The sequence below is a fragment of the Phocoena phocoena genome, chromosome 2 (assembly GCF_963924675.1).
Source record: "Phocoena phocoena chromosome 2, mPhoPho1.1, whole genome shotgun sequence".
Lineage (NCBI taxonomy): Eukaryota > Metazoa > Chordata > Mammalia > Artiodactyla > Phocoenidae > Phocoena > Phocoena phocoena.
This window is the reverse complement of record NC_089220.1, coordinates 177,285,776-177,310,940: the sequence shown is the minus strand read 5'-3', so window position 1 is coordinate 177,310,940 and position 25,165 is coordinate 177,285,776. Positions and strand designations below refer to the sequence as shown.

Sequence of the window (25,165 nt, the reverse complement as noted above, 5' to 3'; positions counted from 1 at the left end):
CCCTTTTATTCTGAACCGTGTGGATGAAAGGCTCTTGCTGCTACAGCCAGGAGTCAGAGCTGTGCCTCTGAGGTGGGAGAGCCAACTTCAGGACACTGGTCCACAAGAGACCTCCCAGCTCCACATAATATCAAACAGCGAAAATCTCCCAGAGATCTCCATCTCAACACCAGCACCCAGGTTCACTCAACGACCAGCAAGCTACAGTGCTGGACATCCTATGCCAAACAACTAGCAAGACAGGAACACAACCCCACCCATTAGCAGAGAGGCTGCCTAAAGTCATAGTAAGTCCACAGACACCCCAAAACACACCACCAGACGTGGACCTGCCCACCAGAAAGACAAGATCCAGCCCCATCCACCAGAACACAGGCACTAGTCCCCTCCACCAGGAAGCCTACACAACCCACTGAACCAACCTTAGCCACTGGGGACAGACATCAAAAACAACGGGAACTATGAACCTGCAGCCTGCAAAAAGGAGACCCCACACACAGTAAGATAAGCAAAATGAGAAGACAGAAAAACACACAGCAGATGAAGGAACAAGATAAAAACCCATCAGACCTAACAAATGAAGAGGAAATAGGCAGTCTACCTGAAAAAGAATTCAGAATAATGATAGTAAAGATGATCCAAAATCTTGGAAATAGAATAGACAAAATGCAAGAAACATTTAACAAGGACCTAGAAGAAATAAACATGAAACAACGATGAACAACGCAATAAATGATATTAAAAATACTCTAGATGGGATCAATAGCAGAATAACTGAGGCAGAAGAACAGATAAGTGACCTGGAAGATAAAATAGTGGAAATAACCACTGCAGAACAGAATAAAGAAAACAGAATGAAAAGAACTGAAGACAGTCTCAGAGACCTCAGGAACAACATTAAACACACCAACATTCGAATTATAGGGGTTCCAGAAGAAGAAGAGAAAAAGAAAGGGACTGAGAAAATATCTGAAGTGATTATAGTTGAAAACTTCCCTAATATGGGAAAGGAAATAGTTAATCAGGTCCAGAAAGCACAGAGAGTCCATTACAGGATAAATCCAAGGAGAAATACGCCAAGACACGTATTAATCAAACTGTCAAAAATTAAATACAAATAAAGCATATTAAAAGCAGCAAGGGAAAAACAACAAATAACACACCAGCGAATCCCCATAAGGTTAACAGCTGATCTTTCAGCAGAAACTCTGCAAGCCAGAAGGGACTGGCAGGACATATTTAAAGTGATGAAGGAGAAAAACCTGCAACCAAAATTACTCTACCCATCAAGGATCTCATTCAGACTTGATGGAGAAATTAAAACCTTTACAGACAAGCAAAAGCTGAGAGAGTTCAGCACCACCAAACCAGCTTTACAACAACTGCTAAAGGAACTTCTCTAGGCAAGAAACACAAGAGAAGGAAAATACCTACAATAACGATCCCAAAACAATTAAGAAAATGGGAATAGGTACATACATATCGATAATTACTGTAAATGTTAATGGACTAAATGCTCCCACCAAAAGATACAGATTGGCTGAATGGATACAAAAACCAGACCCATATATTTGCTGTCTACAAGACACCCACTTCAGACCTAGAGACACATACAGACAGAAACGGGATGGAATAAGATATTTCATGCAAATGGAAGCCAAAAGAAAGCTGGAGTAGCAATTCTCATATCAGACAAAATAGACTGTAAAATAAAGACTACTAGAAGAGACAAAGAAGGACACTACATAATGATCAAGGGATCGATCAAAGAAGAAGATATAACAATTGTAAATATTTATGCACCCAACGAAGGAGCACCTCAATACATAAGGCAAATACTAACAGCCATAAAAGGGGAAATCGACAGTAACACATTCATAGTAGGGGACTTTAACACCCCACTTTCACCAATGGACAGATCATCCAAATTGAAAATTAATAAGGAAACACAAGCTTTAAATGATACATTAAACAAGATGGACTTAATTGATATTTATAGGACACTCCATCCAAAAATAACAGAATACACATTTTTCTCAAGTGCTCATGGAACATTCTCCAGGATAGATCATATCTTGGGTCACAAATCAAGCCTCGGTAAATTTATGAAAATTGAAATTGTTTCAAGTATCTTTTCTGACCACAATGCTATGAGACCAGATATCAATTACAGGAAAAGATCTGTAAAAAATACAAACACATGAAAGCTAAACAATACACTACTTAATAACGAAGTGATCACTGAAGAAATCAAAGAGGAAATTAAAAAATACCTAGAAACAAATGACAACGGAGACACGACGATCCAAAATCTATGGGATGCAGCAAAAGCAGTTCTAAGAGGGAAGTTTATAGCAATACACTCCTACCTTAAGAAACAGGAAACATCTCGAATAAGCAACCTAACCTTGCACCTAAAGCAATTAGAGAAAGAAGAACAAAAACCCCCCAAAGTTAGCAGAAGGAAAGAAATCATAAAAATCAGATCAGAAATAAATGAAAAAGAAATGAAGGAAACGATAGCAAAGATCAATAAAACTAAAAGCTGGTTTTTTGAGAAGATAAACAAACTTGATAAACCATTAGCCAGACTCATCAAGAAAAAATGGGAGAAGACTCAAGTCAATAGAATTAGAAATGAAAAAGGAGAAGTAACAACTGACACTGCAGAAATTCAAAAGATCATGAGAGATTACTACATGCAACTATATGCCAATAAAATGGACAACCTGGAAGAAATGGACAAATTCTTAAAAATGCACAACCTGCCAAGACTGAATCAGGAGGAAATAGAAAATATGAACAGACCCATCACAAGCACTGAAATTGAAACTGTGATTAAAAATCTTCCAACAAACAAAAGCCCAGAACCAGATGGCTTCACAGGCGAATTCTATCAAACATTTAGAGAAAAGTTAACACCTATCTTTCTCAAACTCTTCCAAAATATAGCAGAGGGGGGAACACTCCCAAACTCATTCTATGAGGCCACCATCACCCTGATACCAAAACCAGAAAGGATGTCACAAAGAAAGAAAACTACAGGCCAATATCACTGATGAACATAGATGCAAAAATCCTCAACAAAATACTAGCAAACAGAATCCAACAGCACATTAAACGGATCATACACCATGATCAAGTGGGGTTTATTCCAGGAATGCAAGGATTCTTCAGTATACGCAAAACAATCAATGTGATAAACCATATTAACAAATTGAAGGAGAAAAATGATATAATCATCTCAATAGATGCAGAGAAAGCTTTCGACAAAATTCAACACCCATTTATGATAAAAACCCTGCAGAAAGTAGGCATAGAGGGAACTTTCCTCAGCATAATAAAGGCCATATATGACAAACCCACAGCCAACATCGTCCTCAATGGTGAAAAACTGAAAGCATTTCCACTAAGATCAGGAACAAGACAAGGTTGCCCACTGTCACCACTCTTATTCGACATAGTTTTGGAAGTTTTAGCCACAGCAATCAGAGAAGAAGAGGAAATAAAAGGAATCCAAATCAGAAAAGAAGAAGTAAAGCTGTCACTGTTTGCAGATGACATGATACTATACATAAAGAATCCTACAGATGCTACCAGACAACTGCTAGACCTAATCAATGAATTAGGTAAGGTAGCAGGAAACAAAAGTAATGCACAGAAATCTCTAGCATTCCTATACACTAATGATGAAAAATCTGGAAGTGAAATCAAGAAAACACTCCCATTTACCATTGCAACAAAAAGAATAAAATATCTAGGAATAAACCTACCTAAGGAGACAAAAGACCTGTATGCAGAAAATTATAAGACACTGATGAAAGAAATTAAAGATGATACAAATAGATGGAGAGATATACCATGTTTTTGGATTGGAAGAATCAACATTGTGAAAATGACTCTACTACCCAAAGCAATCTACAGATTCAATGCAATCCCTATCAAACCACTGGCATTTTTCACAGAACTAGAACAAAAAATTGCACAATTTGTATGGAAAAACAAAAGACCCCGAATAGCCAAAGCAATCTTGAGAACGAAAAACGGAGCTGGAGGAATCAGGCTCCCTGACTTCAGACTATACTACAAAGGCACAGTAATCAAGACAGTATGGTACTGGCACAAAAACAGAAAGATCAATGGAACAGGATAGAAAGCCCAGAGATAAACCCACACACATATGGTCACCTTATCTTTGATAAAGGAGGCAGGAATGTAGAGTGGAGAAAGGACAGCCTCTCCAATAAGTGGTGCTGGGAAAACTGGACAGGTACATATAGAAGTATGAGATTAGAACAATGTCTAACACCATACACAAAAATAAGCTCAAAATGGATTAAAGACCTAAATGTAAGGCCAGAAACTCTCCAAATCTTAGAGGAAAACATAGGCAGAACAGTCTATGACGTAAATCACAGCAAGATCCTTTCTGACCCACTTCCTAGAGAAATGGAAATAAAAACAAAAATAAACAAATGAGATCTAATGAAACTTCAAAGCTTTTGCACAGCAAAGGAAACCATAAACAAGACCAAAAGACAACCCTCAGAATGGGAGAAAATATTTGCAAACGAAGCAACTGACAAAGGATTAATCTCCAAAATTTATAAGCAGCTCATGCAGCTCAATAACAAAAAAACAAACAACCAATCCAAAAATGGGCAGAAGACCTAAATAGATATTTCTCCAAAGAAGATACACAGACTGCCAACAAACACATGAAAGAATGCTCAACTTCATTAATCATTAGAGAAATGCAAATCAAAACTACAATGAGATATCATCTCACACCAGTCAGAATGGCCATCATCAAAAAATCTAGAAACAATAAATGCTGGAGAGGGTGTGGAGAAAAGGGAACCCTCTTGCACTGCTGGTGGGAATATAAATTGATACAGCCACTGTGGAGAACAGTATGGAGCTTCCTTAAAAAACTACAAATAGAACTACCATATGACCCAGCAATCCCACTAGTGGACATATACCCTGAGAAAACCATAATTCAAAAAGAGTCATGTACCAAAATGTTCATTTACAATGAACATTTTGCAGCTCTAGTTACAATAGCCCAGAGGTGGAAACAACCTAATTGTCCATCATCACATGAATGGATAAAGAAGATGTGGCACATATATACAATGGAATATTACTCAGCCATAAAAAGAAACGAAATTGAGCTCTTTGTAATGAGGTAGATAGACCTAGAGTCTGTCATACAGAGTGAAGTAAGTCAGAAAGAGAAAGACAAATACCGTATGCCAACACATATATATGGAATTTAAGGAAAAAAGTGTCATGAAGAACCTAGGGGTAAGACAGAAATAAAGACACAGACCTACTAGAGAATGGACTTGAGGACACAGCGAGGGGGGAGGGTAAGCTGTGACAAAGCGAGAGAGAGGCATGGACATATATACACCACCAAATGTAAAACAGATAGCTAGTGGGAAGCAGCCGCATAGCACAGGGAGATCAGCTCGGTGCTTTGTGACTGCCTGGAGAGGTGGGATAGGGAGGGTGGAAGGGAAGGAGACGCAAGAGGGAAGAGATATGGGAACATATGCATATGTATAACTGATTCACTGTTATAAAGCAGAAACTAACACACCATTGTAAAGCAATTATACTCCAATAAAGATGTAAAAAAAAATTTAGGATAAAAAAAATAATAATAAAGTCTAAGTGACTGAGACTGAAAAAAATTCAACTAATAGGAAGATATTAGGACAGATTATTTTTTATAGATTAATGAATAAAACAGGAACCCGTATGTTTGGCACAGAGCAGGTGAAATAACAGGCTTGAAACTCCCTCTCTTGCCTCCAGCAAAAAAACCGGCAGCTTTCTGAGGAGGTGAGGTACACAGAATGCAACTTTAAAGCACATGCAAGACAAGCGTAACGTGACTTCAGAAAAAAAATTTTGACTAGAAGGGCTATAAAAACACTGCTCTGTGCCATATAGAGCCCATACAATGCATAATATAATATTTGAAAGAGATTTTCAAAGAGTACATTGCATATAAAAACTTTCAAAAATGCTACGTTCACATTAGAATAGCATGTCAGAGAAACCAAAACTCAACAGGCAGATCTTTTCCTAAAGGTATACTCAATAAATTCCTTTTCAAATTGTAAATATACCTCTATATACTCAAGGAGAGCAGAAAGTTTGTGTGGCTCTTTCACAATAAGACCCCTGTTCTGGTCCTAGTAGTTAACAAGTCCTACAGCTTAAATATATATATATATAATCTAGAATTACTTTACACTTTCAAATGTACTTCTTCAAAAATCAAAAACAGAACATCACTGATCATTCCTTTCCTTCTGAACTGAAGGAACAATAAATTAATTTCCAGTGAAATAAATGACATGGTGGCTCACAGTCTAGATTTATGTAGCAGAAAATGTATTAAACATTGAAGGTGCCTTTATCCAATTAATTCACAAGATAAATTTTTTAAAAATTTAATGGTTCTGTTTTTTTCTACTTCCTTAGCCTAATTTAAGATAATCTTTTAAATTATCACAGTCAACTGTGATTTTTCGATTTTACTATGTCCTGTGTTGATTCTGCTTTAGATGCCACATTCTGTTAATGAGGAGGTCTAATTTGTGAAGCACCATTGTGTATTCAGAGGCTTATGGAGGTAATTAAGTGACCTTCTTAGCCAATGATGTATTTGAAAGAAGTCTGTAAGTACAAGGTGCTAAACAAATATAAGACATATTATCATAAAGTACCTATTGCGTGTAAATCTGTACATATACATATGCATATATATATTTAGAATTTTTCCCACTTATAGTCAATAACCCACAGATTAAGATGGGTAAACCAGTTTCTGGTTAAGATCCAATCAGTGAGTTGTGTAGATCAGGCTAAGAATAATACTTGAAACCATAATCTTGACTGAAAAAAATTAACTGTATGGAATACTACACTTCAAAAAACAAAAACAATAAAACAGGGAGTCTCTAATTTATGAAGAGGTTCTATTCCAAAAGTTTACTTGTTGGGTCTGTTATATCGTATTTTTTATAAATATGTGATTAGCTTCCCAGTTCATCAGATGAATCTCTTTAACTCATAATGAACATTATACTACCTGCAACTAATTTTCATGAATGTTCTTCTAACATTTGAAGCCAGCTACCTGGTCTCCCTCATTTTCTGTGTGTACCTTTAACTAATTTTCATAGTAAATGGTTTTCATTGGTCTTCCCTCTCATTTATCAAAGTTTCTCTGAGAACACACCGAGTTTAACACAGCTCCAGATGTGGTCTGACTAGAACAGAGACTGGCAGACTTCTTACCTCCTGAGATATCCATGTGGAACCTCAGAAATGTAAGGTACTATTTTACGTTGTGGGATTCAAAATAAATAAGATCTAGATCAGTGGTTCTCAGCCTTGGTTTCACATCATAACCACCTGGGGTGACTTTTTAGAAATATGTATGCCAAGGCCTCAATCTCAACAGACAGAATAAGGGTTAAGCCTCTTGCATGAGGATATCGTTTTTAAAGCTCTGAAGATGACGTGTATCTAGACTGGAGAATAACCAATCTGGAGAATTATCAAATTGTGTTCCTATTACTTCCAAAATCGTAGCATCAGTGCAAAAATGATTAACTTAAATGCCCAAGCGCTTGTGGAATGGTAGGGTAAGGATACGATCATCTATAACAACAGTGAGTACACTGGCAAAAAATGGCAAAATCAACATTTTTGGAACTCTCGAATTTAATGAAAGGCTTGTAACAGGGGTGTTTGTTCAAGAAAAACAGCTGAACTTCAGTAAGAACAGTGAGCTTTGTGGCATCTTAACTTTCCCACCTTCCTCTCCCCAGCTCTGCAGTAGCCTTGAAAACCAACGGCCTGGAAACCATGGTATCTGTGAAAAACCTGCAGCCTGGCAGCCACAGGAGGGGGAAGAATGGGTTTGGAGCTCCCCCAAAAGCCTCATTACAAAAGAATGGTCACTATTTGACCTGAATGGCAACTTTTAGGAAAAGCTCCAAAGGCTTGTCTTTACCTCAGGACTCATTTAATGAGGAAAGTCCTATCCTCAGGGTGTGTCTTAAAAAAAAAAATCAGCGGCAATTATTGAACATAAAAGCTGAGATGGCAATATCAGTTGGGACAAACAAGAGGCTGGACAAAAAAAAAAATTAAAAGGAAAATCTTGGAAATGTGAGGTCTATAGAGGGCTTTGAAAAACTCCACCATATTCCTGGGGTTTTAAAATGCCACAAGCAAGTGTAGGGATATGCACGTGCTCAGAAAAGACCTGAGGCAGCTGTGATCGCTTGTCTCTGCCTGACCGTGAGGCCCTACACGAGAAGTGAAGGGTAAGACAGATGTGTGAGCTGCTAGCGTTCTATGTCTGCCATAGCATGTACACAGGGCCCCACACCAAACGGTAAGAAATCTAATGATGCAAAGTGTTTAAGAAAAGCTCTATCAACTCATTAGCTGTCCAGTGAGCTAACTGAGAAGAAACCTCAGTGGTCACACTGAGAAGGAACACAGATCTTACAGAATTAGTCCAAGAAAGTCAATAACAAACAATAGCAAAAACAACAACAAACAGCAAGAACACAACCCCTGAATAGGGGGGAATCTGATTTCCAGTGTTTCTCAATTATATTATTTTAAATATAAGGTTTCCAATAAAAAGTTATAAGATATACCAAAAAAAAAAAAAGGATGCCACAAAGTACACCCCAGGGAAAGAAAGCAGTCAATAAAATCTGACTGTAAGGAAGCCTGTACCATGTTGGACTTATTAGATAAAGACTTTAAATCAGCTATTATAAATATGTACAAGGAACTAAAGGAAACCATGCCTAAACAATTAAAGTTTGAGAACAAGGTCTCAGGAAGTAGAGAACATTAATAAAGAGATTTAACCTATAAAAAAAGTCAATTAGAAATTCTGGAGCTGAAATGTTCAATAACCGAAATGGGAAATTTACTATATGGGCCCAACATCAGATGTGAGCGGGCAGAAAAGAGACTTGGTGAATTTGAAGATAGGTCAGTTCAGATTATCAAGTCTGAGGAGCCAAACAAAAAATGAAGAAAAATGAACACATTCTCAGAGACCTACGGGATACCATCAAGCATACCAACCTATGTATATGAGAGATCTGGAAGAAGAGAAAGGGACAGAAAGAATATTTGAAGAAATAAGGGCAAAAGCTTCACAAATTTGAGAAAAAAATTTTAACCTATATAATCAAGTATCTTAAGGAATTCCAAGTATAATAAACTCAGATACACACCTAGACACATTATAATTAAACTGCTGAAAGACAAAGAGAGAATCTTGAAAGTTGCAGGCTGCACTTGAAAGTTGTACATGGCTATCATGTACAAGGGAACTTCATTAATACCAGTATCTGACTTCTCATCAGAAAGCATGGAGACATTTCCAAGATGGTGGACTTAGAAGCACCAGACACTTGTTCCCCCATGGAAACATTAAATAAACAACTAACAGACTGGCTAAAGTAACTTTATAGGAGCTCTGGAAACCAATTCAGAGATCTATAGTAAATAAACAAACACTGAACCTAGATAAAGTCACATTCAGAACCTCAGGAAATTTCCTGGCATTTTTACTTGCCCATGTCCCATCCGCTTCCTGGCAATGCTACAGGTCAGGAGGAAGCGGGCCAATTCCCAGTCCCCTCCCTTGACCAGAACAAGAGGAACAGAAACGACTTGCAACACTCTGGCCTGTGGATGAAGCTACCTGAGAGACTGGTCCCTGTCTCATGTGACTATGAACTTAGAGATGTGAAATTGTGGCATATGCTGGACCTCAGGTGGCAGCAGCTGTGGAAGACAATGGTACTCATTGTGGGGTGTGAAAACTGCAGGGGGACTGCAGACTCACAGACACCTCAGGGCAAGAAGTTATAAGAAGAGGAATAAAATAGAACATTTAAGTCCCCAAGAAAAAGCTGGGGTGAGACTCTTGGGGAAATTAAGACATTAAAAGCAGCTATGAATATGGGGGACATTTTAAGTAGACAGACACACTGGCCCAGATAAAACACATGCTCAGAAAAGATCTGAGAAGACCTTACACCTTTACCCTAGGTGATTCCAATAGGAATGACAAGAATGACTAGTGAAAGTCTTCCAAGCCAATCTGAAATGACTAGTGGCTGTTTTTTCAAATGCCCGATTTTCAACCAAAAAACCCACAAGATACACCAAGAAAAAGGAAAACATGGCTCACTCAAAGGAACAAAGTAAATCTCCAGAAACCAACCCTGAAGAAACAAATGCATCAGACTTACAGATGTATCAGGCAAAGACTTTAAAACATCTATCTTAAGTATGCTCAAAATGCTCAAGAAATACACAAAGAATTAAAGAAAATAAGGAAAATGATATAGAAATAACATGAGAATATCAGCAAAAAGATAGAATTTTTTTTTAAAACACCAAATACAAACTGTAGCACTGAAAAATATAATAACCAAATTGAAAAATTAACTAGAGGTATAAAATAACAGACTCAAATAGGAAGAAGAAAGAATCAGTGAACCTGAAGACAGGACACTTGAAATTACTAAATGTAAGGAGAAAAAAAAAAAGAGAGAGAGAAAGGGGCAGAGAGATTATTTGAAGAAATAATGGCTGAAAACATTCCAAATTTGAGTATGAATACATGGATATACAAACCCAAGAGGTTCAATATACTTTAGGATAAACTTAAAGAGACCTGATAAAGGTAAATAGAAAAATACAAATAGCAGTGTTATAGTAATTTGGTTTGTAACTCTACTTTTTATTTTCTATAAGATTTAAAAGACAAATTCATAAAAATAGTTATAAATCTATGTTATTGGGTACACAACATATAAAGATGTAATGTGTGGCACTGAGAACATCAAGGGGGAGTGGGAAAGCAGAACTGTAAAGGAGTAAAGTGCCTGCATGCAACTGAAGTTGTATCAATTTAAGGTAAACTGTCATAACTTGAGGATACTATATGTAATCCCCATGGTAACCACCAAGAAAATATCTATACAATATGCACAGAAGGAAAGGAAAAGGGAATAAAAATATGGCACTACAAAAAATCAACTAAACACAAAGGAAAGCATTAATGAACGAAATGAGGGGAAAAAGCCACAAAACATACAGAAAACAAATATTAAAATAGCGAAAGTAAGTGCTTCCCTATCAGTAATTACTCTAAATATAAATGGATTAAACTAAATATAAATGGATTAAACTCCCTATCAGTAATTACTCTAAATATAAATGGATTAAACTCCCCAATCAAAATACACAGATGGGCTGAATGGATTTTTAAAAAAAGATCCAGCATGATGTCTACAAGAGATTCACTGTAGGTCTAAGGACACACATAGATTGAAAGTAAAAATATGGGAAGAGACGCAGTGGTTGAGAGTCCGCCTGCCGATGCAGGGGACACGGGTTCATGCCCCGGTCCAGGAAGACCCCACATGCCATGGAGCGGCTGGGCCCATGAGCCATGGCCACTAAGCCTGTGCGTCCGGAGCCTGTGCTCCGCAACGGGAGAGGCCACAACAGTGAGAGGCCCGCATACTGAAAAAATATATATATATGGGAAGATATTCCATGAAAAGTCAAAAACTATTTGAAAAGAGAAAGAAGGATGTATAATGATAAGAGGGTCAATTCAACTAGATGTAATACAATAATTATAAACATTTGTATAAATCCCAAAATATATAAAGCAAACATTGACAGAACTGAAGGAAGAAACAGACAGGTCCTTAAAAACAAGAGTGGGATACTTCAATACCCCATTTTCAATCATGGATGGGACAATCAGACAGAAGATCAATAAGGAAATAGAGGAATTAAACAACACTATAGACCAACTGGATCTAACAGACATATATAAAGCACTTTACGCAACAGCAGAATATACATTTTTCTCAAGTGTGCATAGAACATTCTCCAGGAAGACTATATTTTAGGCCACAAAATCAGTCTAACTTAAAAAAAAAAAGATTGAAATCATACAAAGTACCTTTCCTGATCACAATGACTGAATGAAAATAGAAATCAACAACAGAAGGAAAACTGGAAAATACACAAATATGTGATAATTAAGCAATACACTTGTAAATAACTATTGGGTTAAAGAGGACATCACTCTATTTCCTAAAGAAAAAAATAGAAGAACAGTAGAGAAAAGTCAATGAAACCAAGAGTTGGCTATTCAAAACAAAACTGACAAATCCTTAGCTAGATTAATGAAGAAAAAAAGAGAAGACTCAAATCCAAAATGAAAGAAGGGACATAACAATTTAGAGAAATAAAAAGGATTGTAAGAATACTATCAACAGTTGTATGCCAACAAATTGGATAACCTAGAAGAAATGGATAAATTTCTAGAAACACATAACCTACCAAGACTGGACCATGAAGAAACAGAAAATATGAACAGATCTATATAAGTTATAAGTAAGGAAATTGAATCAGTAATCAAAAACCTTCCAACAAAGAAAAGCCCAGGACTGGATGGTTTCACTGGTGAATTCTACTGAACATTTAAATAAAAATTAACAACAATCCTCAAACTCTTCCAGAGAATTGAAGAGGAGATAACACTCCCAAATGCAGTGTATGAGGCTAGCATTACTCTGATACCAAAGCCAAATAAGGACAGTATAAAAAATGAAAACTGCAGTCCTCAACAAAACAGTAGCAAACCAGATTCAATAGGATTAGACATTACGACAAAGTGGAATTTATTCCTAGAAAGTATGGGTGGTTCAATACAAGAAAATCCATCAGTATACCACCCTGCATTAACAGAATAAAGGTTAAACCCATAAGAGCACATCAATTGATGCAGAAAAAGTATTTGACAAAATTCAACATCCTCATATGATTAAAAAAACAAGCTCAACAAACTAGGAATAGAAGAAAATGATCTCAACATAATAAAGGCCAAGTAGGAAAAACCCACAGCTGAGATCATACTCCATGGTGAAAGACTGAAAGTTTCTCTCCAAGATCAGGAACAAGACAAGTGTGCCTGCTTTCGGGGAATACAGCCAATATTTTATAGTAACTATAAATAGAATATAACTTTTAAAAATGTGAATCACTGTGCTGTATACCTGAAACTTATATGATACTGTAAACAACTCTACCTCAATTTAGAAAAATTAAAAACAAAACAAAACAAACAAAAAAAGCTCTGTGCCCAGAGAGACAGAGGGACATAACGTTGCATGAGAAACTGGGGTCCAAACCCATGAACTGTGAGCTGACACAGTCTCTGATGGTGATCAAGTGCAGTGTGTGGTCCTGAGAGTTCTTGGCTGAGGTGGAGATAATGCTATGATTAACTCAATGGATGAGATTATTAGTTTAATAAAGTAACTGGAAACTGATAAACTACACTTCCAAATAAAATGGTTACGTGGTTTCATGAGCAGCTTATTGTTGGCACACCTGTTTAGAACAGGCTATACCTTCTAGTCGTTACTTTCCATTTTGTATACTACACCTCTGTCAATCTACCCCTTCCTAAACTAGCAACCTCCATTGTAGCCCCCTTTGGGGCTGAGAAGCACGGAATGGGAAACAGTAGCAGGACAGGAGGGGAATCCAGGTGAACGCAACAAATGTGACCCATAGATACTGAAGACAACTTTGTCACACCCTCACTTTTGTTTGGGCCTTCAAGTTCCCACTTGAAAATCTGGCACACAGAAAAAATACCTGTAATATAGTTCACTTTAGTTTATAGGATTTTAGAAACTGGGGGCCAGATGAGGAGCCTACTTTGAACTATTTGGTGACTTATTAAAAATGATAGCCGACCCCAGATAGGTGGGCTGCCAAACACGGATTACATTTTAAACAGGTTTTCAATGTTTTAAAAACCTATGCAGGCTTTTTGGCACACCGTGGACAGCTATACATTCTTTGGCCCAAACTTGACCAAATCCAAGCTCCTAAGCCATGTCCATGGCAGTCTTCTCAGTATGAAGTTACAGCCCTACACGCTCCTTTTCCAGGTTCTCTCTGGCTTCCAGATTGGGCATGGCTCATTGGGCCGCTGAAAGTAAACAGAGTGTGATGTCAAATTCCTGCCTGGTTTGATCAACTGTGTTCTGTCACACCTGTAGTCAGGAAGCTAAAATTGCCCAAGCTTGTATTTCAGCCTCACAGAAATTAACTTTTTCCTCGTCTCTTTTGGGGGAATCATCCTCATACATCTTCTAATTGGCTTCTCTGTTTGGGGCAGATCCTCAGGTTGCTGGTTTTGAAATTACTAGGTATTTTTTTTTTTCCCTCTGAGATCAAAATTCACAACAAGACATTATTTTCTAAACAAGTAGCAAAATTAGGTTTAAGAAGGTTACAAGGCCAAGCGATCTCATGGATATATTACTGATTTGGAAGACAGATTGAGTTTTCTTCCTAATGCTACAGCTGACTTATTATACAGAGTATTTATTCTAAAATAAAATACCTGTTTCCCATCTAATTCATGAGGAAGTGGTGATTACAAATTAATATGAATTATGTGAATCACTTCTTATAAAAAGGCTAATAAATATATGTAAACTTCTACTTTTTTCTTAATAAAACCTTTTAAAAGTCATTAATGAAAAGAAATAGGATTAAATACTATCTTACAGCATTCATAAAAAGAAAATATAAAAAAACGCAGTGATATTTTAAGAAAGAAACATGATTCTTAAAAATGCTGGCAAAAAGCTTGAAAGTAAGTGATGTAACACAATTATATATTCTTTATGTGAATTCTGTAAGTTTTCAATATCTTATTTTTCATGGAGCACAAATGTGAGTTGATTTTCTGCAGCAGGAAATTTTGGTTCTTAAGAACAAAGAATTTAATACGTGGATCTTCGCCAGATTCAGTTGTTGCATTCTTTACATCACAAGTTCGTAATACTGAACACCTGTTCAACCAATGTTTTCCTCCAAAAATGTGTTTGATCATTCAGCTGGGAAGAAGCAGCTTTTCACTTCCATTTACAAATCTTTCATGCTTTTTACAAAGCAGCTCTTCATCTGCAGCCAGATTTGCAGCTCATGAATTTCACCAAATAACATCACTACAGAGGTCACATCTTAGGATCTCTGTCCTTTTTAGTAATCTTAACAGGAAAACAACAACAACAAACTTTCCTTAAGCCTTAAATAAAACCTTTTAAATAAAGCTACTTAGAAAAATATGCAGTGAATTTTTTGTAATTACTTCAGTTTTATTTCAGCCTCTGTTGTTTAGTTCTTGATAGACTGAAGAATACTGAGTAGTTTTTAAACTGAAGGTGCTTATTTCCTCTCTTAAATATTCTTTCAGGTTTAATATAAGACCATAAAACAGACTTACATTTCACACCCTGATTTTCGAATCATATAAGGAATGGACAGATAATTATCAAGCAGGCAAAACATTTCTTTTTCACTTAGTACATTTTCTGTATCACTGATAAGTGACCAAAAACTATAATATACTGACTTTCTCCAGAATGAAGGAAAATTTTAAGTTTTCTAGTTGAGACACTGGTCTCCTGGTAAAAAAAGTCAATATTTCTCACTACAAAAATTCCACTGTCCATTTGTTCAATACATCTAATTACAATGCAAATACAATGCCAACTTACTTTGTGACTCTTTGTCACAATTATTCCACAGTTCATTACTGAAATACTTTGCTGTCTCACTCATTCACTGATAGGTAGCTTTAAATATTTCCCAGCAAGAAAAGAGGCAATCCATCCAATACATGTAATTTCCACATCTCATTTTCTTAACAGATCTGAAAATGTGTTCTAATGTATATGCTGCTAACAGTATAAAAAATGGGTAACATCTGTCTCGAACAGTTGACACCTCATCACATCCATTCCACATGAACACACACAGAGCGTGCTCAGATTGGCACAGCCCTTAGCTATCACTGACAGTGGCTGGTTTCTGCAGCATTACCGTCAGTGCCATCAATCCAGACAAAGAAGTGGTTTATTTCTAAATGATGCCAACTCCTATGATTCATAAGTTAATAATTCTAAAGTGACTTGCAAAAGCATCTTACATGAAAAATGTGGAAATGCTTTCTTATAAAATAAAAGGAAACTTTCCCTAGAAAGCTGAGTCATTAACTTACCTGAAGCAGAGAGCGGGAGGGAGCGGGGAAGAGGGAAGAATGGGCCAAAATATCTGGCGAGATCTTTTCTGGTTCTGTTATTTTACTGCAAGCTGGATGCCCAGCATATTCAAAAACTGTTTCCTGCCTCTACTCTCCCATAGAACATATACTCTTATTTGAAAACAATTTAAATTTACCAAAAACAGTAGAATATACAAAATATATTCTTGAGGATGCTAACCTGAATAGAACCAAGTGGGTTAAGTTTTGGATAGTGATGTAATATAAGACACGTGAGACCCTAAAGGAGTCCCAAGCATTCGTAACTTCAGCGCATATAGACATTTATAAGTATCTTTACCTACATTACTTTAGCTTATCAAAAAGGCAGCTGATTGTAAAGTGTGCTAGTATTTTACATTTATCACCAAGAGAAGACACTGCCTGTTCACCTGGGACACAGTGTCAATTATAAAACATATCCCTAGGGAACTGTGCTCAAATTTCTACCAATAGGTCATAGGTAACTTTATTTTCTCTCCCTATGTGAAGGAATATTCCAGAAAGGCTCAAATGATGGAAGTTTTGCTTCACTTAACCTCACTCTTTTTTTTTGTAACACTAGAAACTTAATTGCATAAATATTATGCATTTATGTTAAGATGCAAAAAAATGGGCATACAGAATGTAATGAGCACCTGCACAGGGTCTGGCAAACAGTTAGTGCTAAACAAATGTTGTTGAATTAATGACATTATTTGACATGCCTGGAGATTGAGTTAAATCATTATCAACTTTTATCAGTTTTAATTTTATTATATTCATGTACTGTCATGAAGCTCAAGGCAAAATGAAAATTAAGTGTAAATGCTTATGAAGTATAAACCCAGTCTAACTACTAATTATTAAAACTATTATATGTTCTTCACCAGCATCATTTTATATTCTGGAGCTGTCTTTCACAATTACTAAGAGGTAACAGAAGTTGTATCTCCTTGGGTATAATACATGGGTGAAAATGAGATAAAATCTCATTTAACCCCCAGATTACTATGTTTAGGTTAAAATTTGAATGAAAAACAAAACAAAACAAAAAAACCCTATTCTATTCCTGATTTGTGATTAAATTTTGGTATGAGTATTGAAAAAACAAACATTTTATGGATTTTAATTATTAATTTGGGTTAGTATGGAAAGGATTAATTAATAACATGTAAAATCTTTTCCAACCACAATGCTATAAGATTGTAAATCAACTACAAGAAAAAGACTGCAAAAAACACAAACATGTGGAGGCTAAACAATATGCTACTAAAAAACAAATGGACTGAAGAAATCAAAGAGGAAATCAAAAATACCTAGAGACAAATGAAAATGAAAACACGACAATCCAAAATCTATGGGATGAAGCAAAAGCAGTTCTAAGAGGGAAGTTTATAGCAATACAATCCTACCTCAGGAAACAAGAAACATCTCAAATAAACAACCTACCCTTACACCTAAAGCAACTAGAGAAAGAATAACAAGCAAAACCCAAAGTTAGTAGAAGGAAAAATCACAAAGGTCAGAGCAGAAGTAAATGAAATAGAAATGAAGAAAACAATAGAAAAGATCAATGAAACTAAAAGCTGGTTCTCTGAAAAGATAATCAAAATTGATAAATCTTTAGCTAGACTCATCAGGAAAAAAAGGGAGAGGTCTCAAATCAATAAAATTAATAATGAAAAAGGAGAAGTTACAACTGACACCACAGAAATACAAAGGATCATAAGAGACTACTACAAGCACTATATGCCAATAAAATGGACAACCTAGAAGCAATGTACAAACTCTTAGAAATGTACAACCTTCCAAGACTGACCCAGGAAGAAACAGAAAATATGAATCGACCAATCACAAGTACTGAAATTGAAACCGTGATTTTTAAAACTTCCAACAAACAAAAGTTCAGGACCAGATGGCTTTACAGGAGAATTCTATCAAACATTTAGAGAAGAGTTAGCACCTATCCTTCTGAAATTATTCCAAAAAACTGCAGAGGAAGGAACACTCCCAAGCTCATTCTATGAGTCTACCATCATTCTGATATCAAAACCAGACAGAGATACCACAAAAACGAAAATTACAGGCCAGTATCACTGATGAACATAGACCCAAAGATTCTCAACAAAATACTAGCAAACCGAGTCCAACAACACATTAAAAGGATCATACACCATGATCAAGTGGGGTTTAGGGATATAAGGATCCTTGAACGTATGCAAATCAATCAATGTGATACACCATATTAACAAATTAAAGAACAAAAACCATATGATCATCTCAATAGATGCAGAAAAAGCTTTTGACAAAATTCAACACCCATTTATGATAAAAACTCTCCAGAAAGTGGGCATAGAGGGAACTTACCTCAACATAATAAAGGCCATATGTGACAAACCCACAGCCAACATCATTCTCAATGGGGAAAAACTGAAAGCACTTCTTCTATGATCAGGAGCAGGACAAAGATGTCCAGTGTCGCCACTCTTATTCAACATAGTTTTGGAAGTCCTAGCCACAGCAATCAGACAAGAAAAAGAAATAAAAGGAATACAAACTGGAATAGAAGAAGTAAAAGTGTCACTGTTTGCAGATGACATGATACCATACATAGAAAATCCTAAAGACGCTACCAGAAAACTACTAAAGCTCATCAATGAATTCGGTAAATTGCAGGATACAAAATTAATACACAGAAATCTGTTTCATTTCTATACACTAACAACAAATGATCAGAAAGAGAAATTAAGGAAACACACATCAAAAAGAATAAAATACCTAGGAATAAACCTACCTAAGGAGGCAAAAGACCTGTACTAGGAAAACTGTAAGACACTGATGAAAGTAATTGAAGATGACACAAACAGATGGAATGTTCTCGGATTGGAAGAATCAATATTGTCAAAATGACCATACTACACAAGGCAAGCTACAGATTCAATGTAATCCCTATCAAATTACCAATGGCATTTTTCACAGAACTAGAACAAAAAATATTTTACATTTATATGGAAACACAAAAGACACTTCCTTTGTGTTTTTCTTTACTTTTAAAATTGGCATAGTGAATATATAACCATATGCCAACTTACATAATTCTTGAGGTTTAGAACTTTTTGTAGAAGTTGCTTTTCAAAAACAACTCTCCATTATTTGCATATCTTAGACTTGGGATATTCAAAACAAGAGCCACTAGCTACATGTGGCTACTTAAATTAATTAAAACTTAATATAATTAAAAGTTTAGTTCCTCGGTCAGACTAGTCACATTTCAAAACCCACACATGGCTACTGGTTGCAATATCTGAAGAGTAAATTTCCATTATCATAGAAATTTCTTTTAGATAGAGCTCTCTGAAACCACGGTTTGATTGGGATCTATATGAATAATGAGATATTATTTTTTAATATAAATGTGCTTTCTTTCCTCTTGCCTTTCTGAGCACATGACCTCTCTTGCACTTGACCCCTGAGGTATCCTTCTGCCTTGGGAAGATGAGTTTTGTTCTGAAAGTATGCAAGAAAGGAAACCAGTATAATATTCACCTCCTGGTCCTAGAAAATAGGAGTTTTCAAAAGGACAAGAGTCTTGCAAATTAGGGTATTTTCTTGAGGAAAGATGTTTTAAATTTCCTTCTCTCCCATTTCAAGGGCCAGACCTGATATACTAGACCAATAGTCTTCAAAATTTTTGCTCACATATCTCAATACATTTTTGAAAAGGTATGCATCCTCATCTATTTCGAATTGACATCTAAAAATGTTCATCATAAATTTAGTCATAAAAGATGAATTTTGTGATATATTTGACATCAAATTTTGACTCTGCATATTTAGTGAATTCAATTTATGGAAATGTCTTCTATATTATGTAATCAGAAAAGCCAGTCCCCATTGTTGAAATAATCAGCCAAATTATACTTACTGTCAGCTAAGAAATGTGTGACTTCAAGTCTTTAAATTCACAGAAGGGTATTAATTCAGATCCCTTTGATAACTTTGTCACTTCTGAATTGGATGACAGAAAGATAGATAGATAGATAGATAGATAGATAGATAATAGATAGATAGATGATAGATAAATAGATAATAGATAGATAGATGATAAATAGATAGATAGGCCGACAGACAGACATAGATAGACAGGGAGACAGGAGATTGGGCATGTGTTCGTTGCCTCGATGAAGTAAGAAGTTGCCTTTTTCAGTGTTTCTTACCAGAAGTCCTTCCTGTCACAGGGCTCACCCTCAGGAGTTATGTATTCTAGAAGTGTCCTTCTGCTTGGTGCTCCAGAAGTTTTTTACTCTACTTAGAACAATGTGCTTAGAAGGTTTAGGCACAGTGAGAGCTATGCTTTCTTCCTTCCTTCCGTACATCTATTCTTCCTTTCTCCATCTACTACCTACACACACCCTCTCCATCTCTCTCATGCCTTTCCCATATTAGTCATTCCCTCAGCCTAAACTGTCTTCCGGATTTCATATTGGCTCCTTCTACTGATATTAACAGCTCAGCTTCCAGAAAGAACTATTAATCTTCTTTGTATCTATTTCTCCCCTTAATTCATTTCTCACTCCAGTACCACGGACTTAAACTCTCACCTCTCAACTGAAATGTCTATGACCGATGATCTCTTCATTTCCATATTTAATGTGCTCTTTTCAGTTTTCAAAGGCAAATGACCTCTTAGGGGCAAATGATACTGTTGAACACTCCTCCTTTCTTGGCGTTGCTTCCTTTCTTGTCTTTCCTGAAATTGCCCTCTCCTGGTGATCTCATCACATGTCAGTCTTCCTCTGCGACTGTTCTTTGTCGCTGGTCTTCTCTTGTCGCCCACACCCTCTGCCGTTCATCTTTGCACAAGACTTCAACCGCCTCCTACATACTGATGGCTCCCATATATATATATATCTCCAGTCCAGAATCTCTCCTGACACCCAGATTCATATATTCAAATGACTGGACATCTATACCTGGATGAAAGCAAATCCCCCATCTTTTCCCCAAATTGTGTTCTTCCCATGTTTGGTAAAGGTTACTAACAAGGTTAGCAACTAAGGTTACTTAGTTGTCAAAGTTAAAACACCAAAACAAAAACAAAAATTCATACTCTCTCTCACCTCTTTCTCATAGCCAACATCCAATAACTCACCAATTTCTGATACTATTTCCCAATCATTTCTTGTATTTGCTCTTCCTCTTCACCCACACTGTCCCTGTATTAGGTCAAACTCTAATTACTTTCCACTGAATCATGGTAATAGCCTAATCAGTCACCCACTCACACATTTTCTAGTGAGCCAATCTGCTTATGTCTCTTCCTTGTTCAAGACTCTTCAGATGTTCATGTTACCCAAATGAAAATGCATACAGAAGTTCTTGGTAAGAGAAGTGAACAAGCAGAGATCCTCATGGGTCTTTCCTTCCCCCAGGAGTGGTAGGAAGGGAGGTGAGAAGAGTTCAAAGATGCTGAGTTGGTGGGAGTGGAGAGCAGTGGAAGGCAGGAGAGGTTCAGGAGAAATGGAGCTCTTTATGAGGGCTCGGGTGTAGACTGGCCTTGGGGCCAAGGGCTTAAACACAGACAAGATGGGTTGTTCTTAAAGTCTGAGTGTAAAGTCTGGGCTCAGTTTGGGTTGCCAGCAAAGGAGACCAGTTGGATATTTGGGACAGAAATCCGGGGCAAGAATAATGAATGTGGAAATGCTGGAATACCTTTTAAAGCTAATAATAGATAAACAGGCAGATTTGGAGTTGAAGTCCATACGAATACAGGACACAGTTTACATGTAATAACAGCACTGATAGAAATGTTATCTATACAAAATGGTATCTCACCAATGATAATATTAAATGCATCATATTTTCAATGATGATTGAGATTTAACCAGTATCTCTAACACCCTTCTCTAGGAAAAGGAAAGACTTTTGGCATGTTTTTACCTATTACCTTCCACTCCCTAACATGCTTTCCGAATCATCTGGTAGTATAGATTCAGATTGTTACTGTGACAACACCATCTGCTTTCATTTTACTTTATGCCATTACTTTTAAAGAAATTCTTTCTTAATAATCTGACAAAATATGATAGCCATATTACCAACACAAATTCATATTTAGCTATAAATTCTAATGGTTTATTTGTTCATTATTGTTTCTATAACTCATGTTATTCTCTTCCTTAGAATCTTCTGTTTTGCTGGAAAACATTGTAATTTTTTTTCAAAGAAGACCCCTGGGGGATAACTCTCCTAAGTGCTGACATTGCTAAAGGCTCAACGTCTTTATTCTGTCCTTAGTCTACTCTCACTGGAATGCTAGTTTTGCAGGGTATAGAATTCCAGCATAAAAAGTGTTTTCCTCTAAAGACAGTAAAGGCTTTTTTGTTCCTTTTTCGTGTAGAATTTATTGTGAATAATGTCAAGCCTAATGCCGGTGTGATTCTTACTCTTATGTAACTTTTTCCTTTCTTTTAATTTCTGGAAACACCAAACTTGTATTTGTGTCTAGGCGTAGATAAATTCTTTTTCCCTACTTGGCACTAAATGGATCTTTTCAATCTGAAGACTAGAGTCTTTCTTCAGCTCTTCAACTTACAGAAACCAACCCCCTCCTTTAAAAAAAAATGACTGTTTCTTCTTTTCAATTGCTCTCTTTTTGTGTGCTTGCGATTCCTATTTAGTTTTTACTTTTACGTTACATTTTTAGCTATTTACTAGACCTTATCATCCAGATAATTACGTAGTCATATCCCAGCATCACACATAACCTAGAATTTATCTCTTTTATTAAATTTATTACTTTTTCAAATATATTTTTAATTTCCAAAAGTTCATTCTTAATCTATGAATATTTCTTTTTTATTCAGGCTTTTTGGGCCTAGTAGTATCCCTCGGGTCATTCTGAGGATATTAATTTAAAAAATTTAATGTTATCTTCTGTTCTTTACATTATCTCTTTCCTCTGAAGTTAGTTCTGCTTATTAATCTTGGCTTGCCTCTGATACCGTTAACCTTCCTTAAAGATAATTAAGATCCTTAAAGATATTAAAGATTCCTTAAGGAAGATTAAGGTCTTTCTTAAAGAATATCCTTAAAGATATTCTTTAAGGATGTGTAGCAATCTTTCTCCAGTAGGCTTCTTTCTTGCTCCCTAAATAATATCATTTATATTTTGCATTTAAAAAATTTCTTTGGACCTTATATAATAGGATTATATTGTATGTCTGCTTCTGAAACTTGTTTTTATTTTGCTCAATATGTTTATGTGATGTATCAATATTGATGAACACATTGCTGAAATACATTCATTTTTCACTGCTGCATTGTATGACATGTTATGACTGTACTATCATCCTGTTGTCCATTTTCCTGTAGGTTGACATTTGAGGTGATTTTATTTTTATTTTTCCTTTTTTGTTGTTATAAAAAAATGGTTCCATTAACCAGTTTGTAATAAGTCTTTTCTACTATTGCTATATATCACAATTCACTTTTTACAAAAGATTACTTCTAGTCACAAATATTTAGGAAGATAGAGGTATGTTAAATTTATTACGGGAATTAAGTGTTTTAAATAAAAATACTTTAGATAAAAATACTCAACAGAGAGAAATATCTCTAGCAATAAGGATCTTAAAGGGAAATCCCTAAACCTATAGGAAAAGAAATTTAAGTGAAGATAACAGAAATGGGCTGAAAAGAGATCCTCAAAGAAAATAATAAAATTTACAAATGAAGAGCTAAAAGACTTCAGAAACTTCCAGTTCAGTCTTTTTTCATATAAAAATTTTACCCATAGGTTTTATATCCAGTCTTTATTGACAGATAAGAAAAGCGGGATTCATGAAATTATGTGACTTTTTTAAGGTAACAAAGAACTTAGTGATTTTTCATTGTAGTAATTCAGACAATAAATAACATAGAAGTCATCTTGAGCTTCTGAAAGTGGCAGTAATGCAATTTTCTTTTCACCCAAGAGATAAGATAAGTCAACTTTCCTCCCCCTAATTTACCTGGGGTAGTGGTTTTGATTGCACCAGCCATGTAGAACATGGTAATAAGCACTGCCATCTTAGCCCCGTTTCATTTTACATATAAAAACTGACCAGAAGAAGGTATCGCTCAAAAATTAGTTTGGCACAAACGTTCAGCACATTTTTTTCCCCCAGATAAATCTGACCAAAAAGAAGTGAAAAGAAATTAGTGACCTGTGGTGACATTATTCAATATGGTATTAGAGATTCTAGAATGGATTGACTTGCAGTCTCTTCTCACCTTTGCGTTCTGGATGCAGGGACAGAGGGCCCAAGCTGCACCGGCCTTCACGTCTGGGTGAGGATTTTTTAGTAGGGACCACAACAAACGAACTCCATCTAAGTGATCAATTATCCTATTGTGAAACAAAAAAACAGAGGTAGAGACTGTAATTAGTACATGAAAATAAAAATTTAAATGGCCTATCTATTCACACAATTATAATTATTTTTTCTCCTTTTGACATTTCGCTTAGCTACTTCTTTTCAAAACTTTAACAACAGCAGGGACATAACATGCTGTTGAGTTGTCAGCTCTCTGATTTCAGTTTTAAACTCGTTGACACAGAAAGCAAGCTCCACGATAGTTACGATTCACATAAACTGAAAATCAAGCCATGTAATTCTTTAATTAGCTGTATACAGACTGTTACCTAAATGTAAAAATACTGGTTTCTTTCATATAGTAACATCTAAATACTTTCCAAGACAAATATTTATGGCTCAAAGCTGTGCAGTTACCTTTTCTATTTGGTCTGTGTTTAACTGACTTACCGTACTGCATGACACAGTTTAACCTCTTCCAGTACTAATCTAGCACTAGGAATTAAAATCAGTACCACACACTGCATCCTTTGTGGGGCACAAATAACACATAACTTGTTTTCCATGTGCTCCCTTCCCAGCAAGACCAACATTGCAGACTGTG

At 36.0% G+C, this 25,165-nt stretch overlaps 1 protein-coding gene across 1 annotated transcript in view; it reads right to left on the bottom strand.

Moving 5' to 3' along the window:
• ODAD2 (outer dynein arm docking complex subunit 2) overlaps window positions 1-25,165 on the bottom strand; it is a 196,002-nt gene that overhangs the window by 89,817 nt on the left and 81,020 nt on the right. Inside the window, exon 16 of the mRNA XM_065871968.1 lies at window positions 24,479-24,593. Coding sequence (XP_065728040.1) covers window positions 24,479-24,593 — 115 coding nt within the window. The remainder of the gene's footprint in view (window positions 1-24,478; window positions 24,594-25,165) is intronic.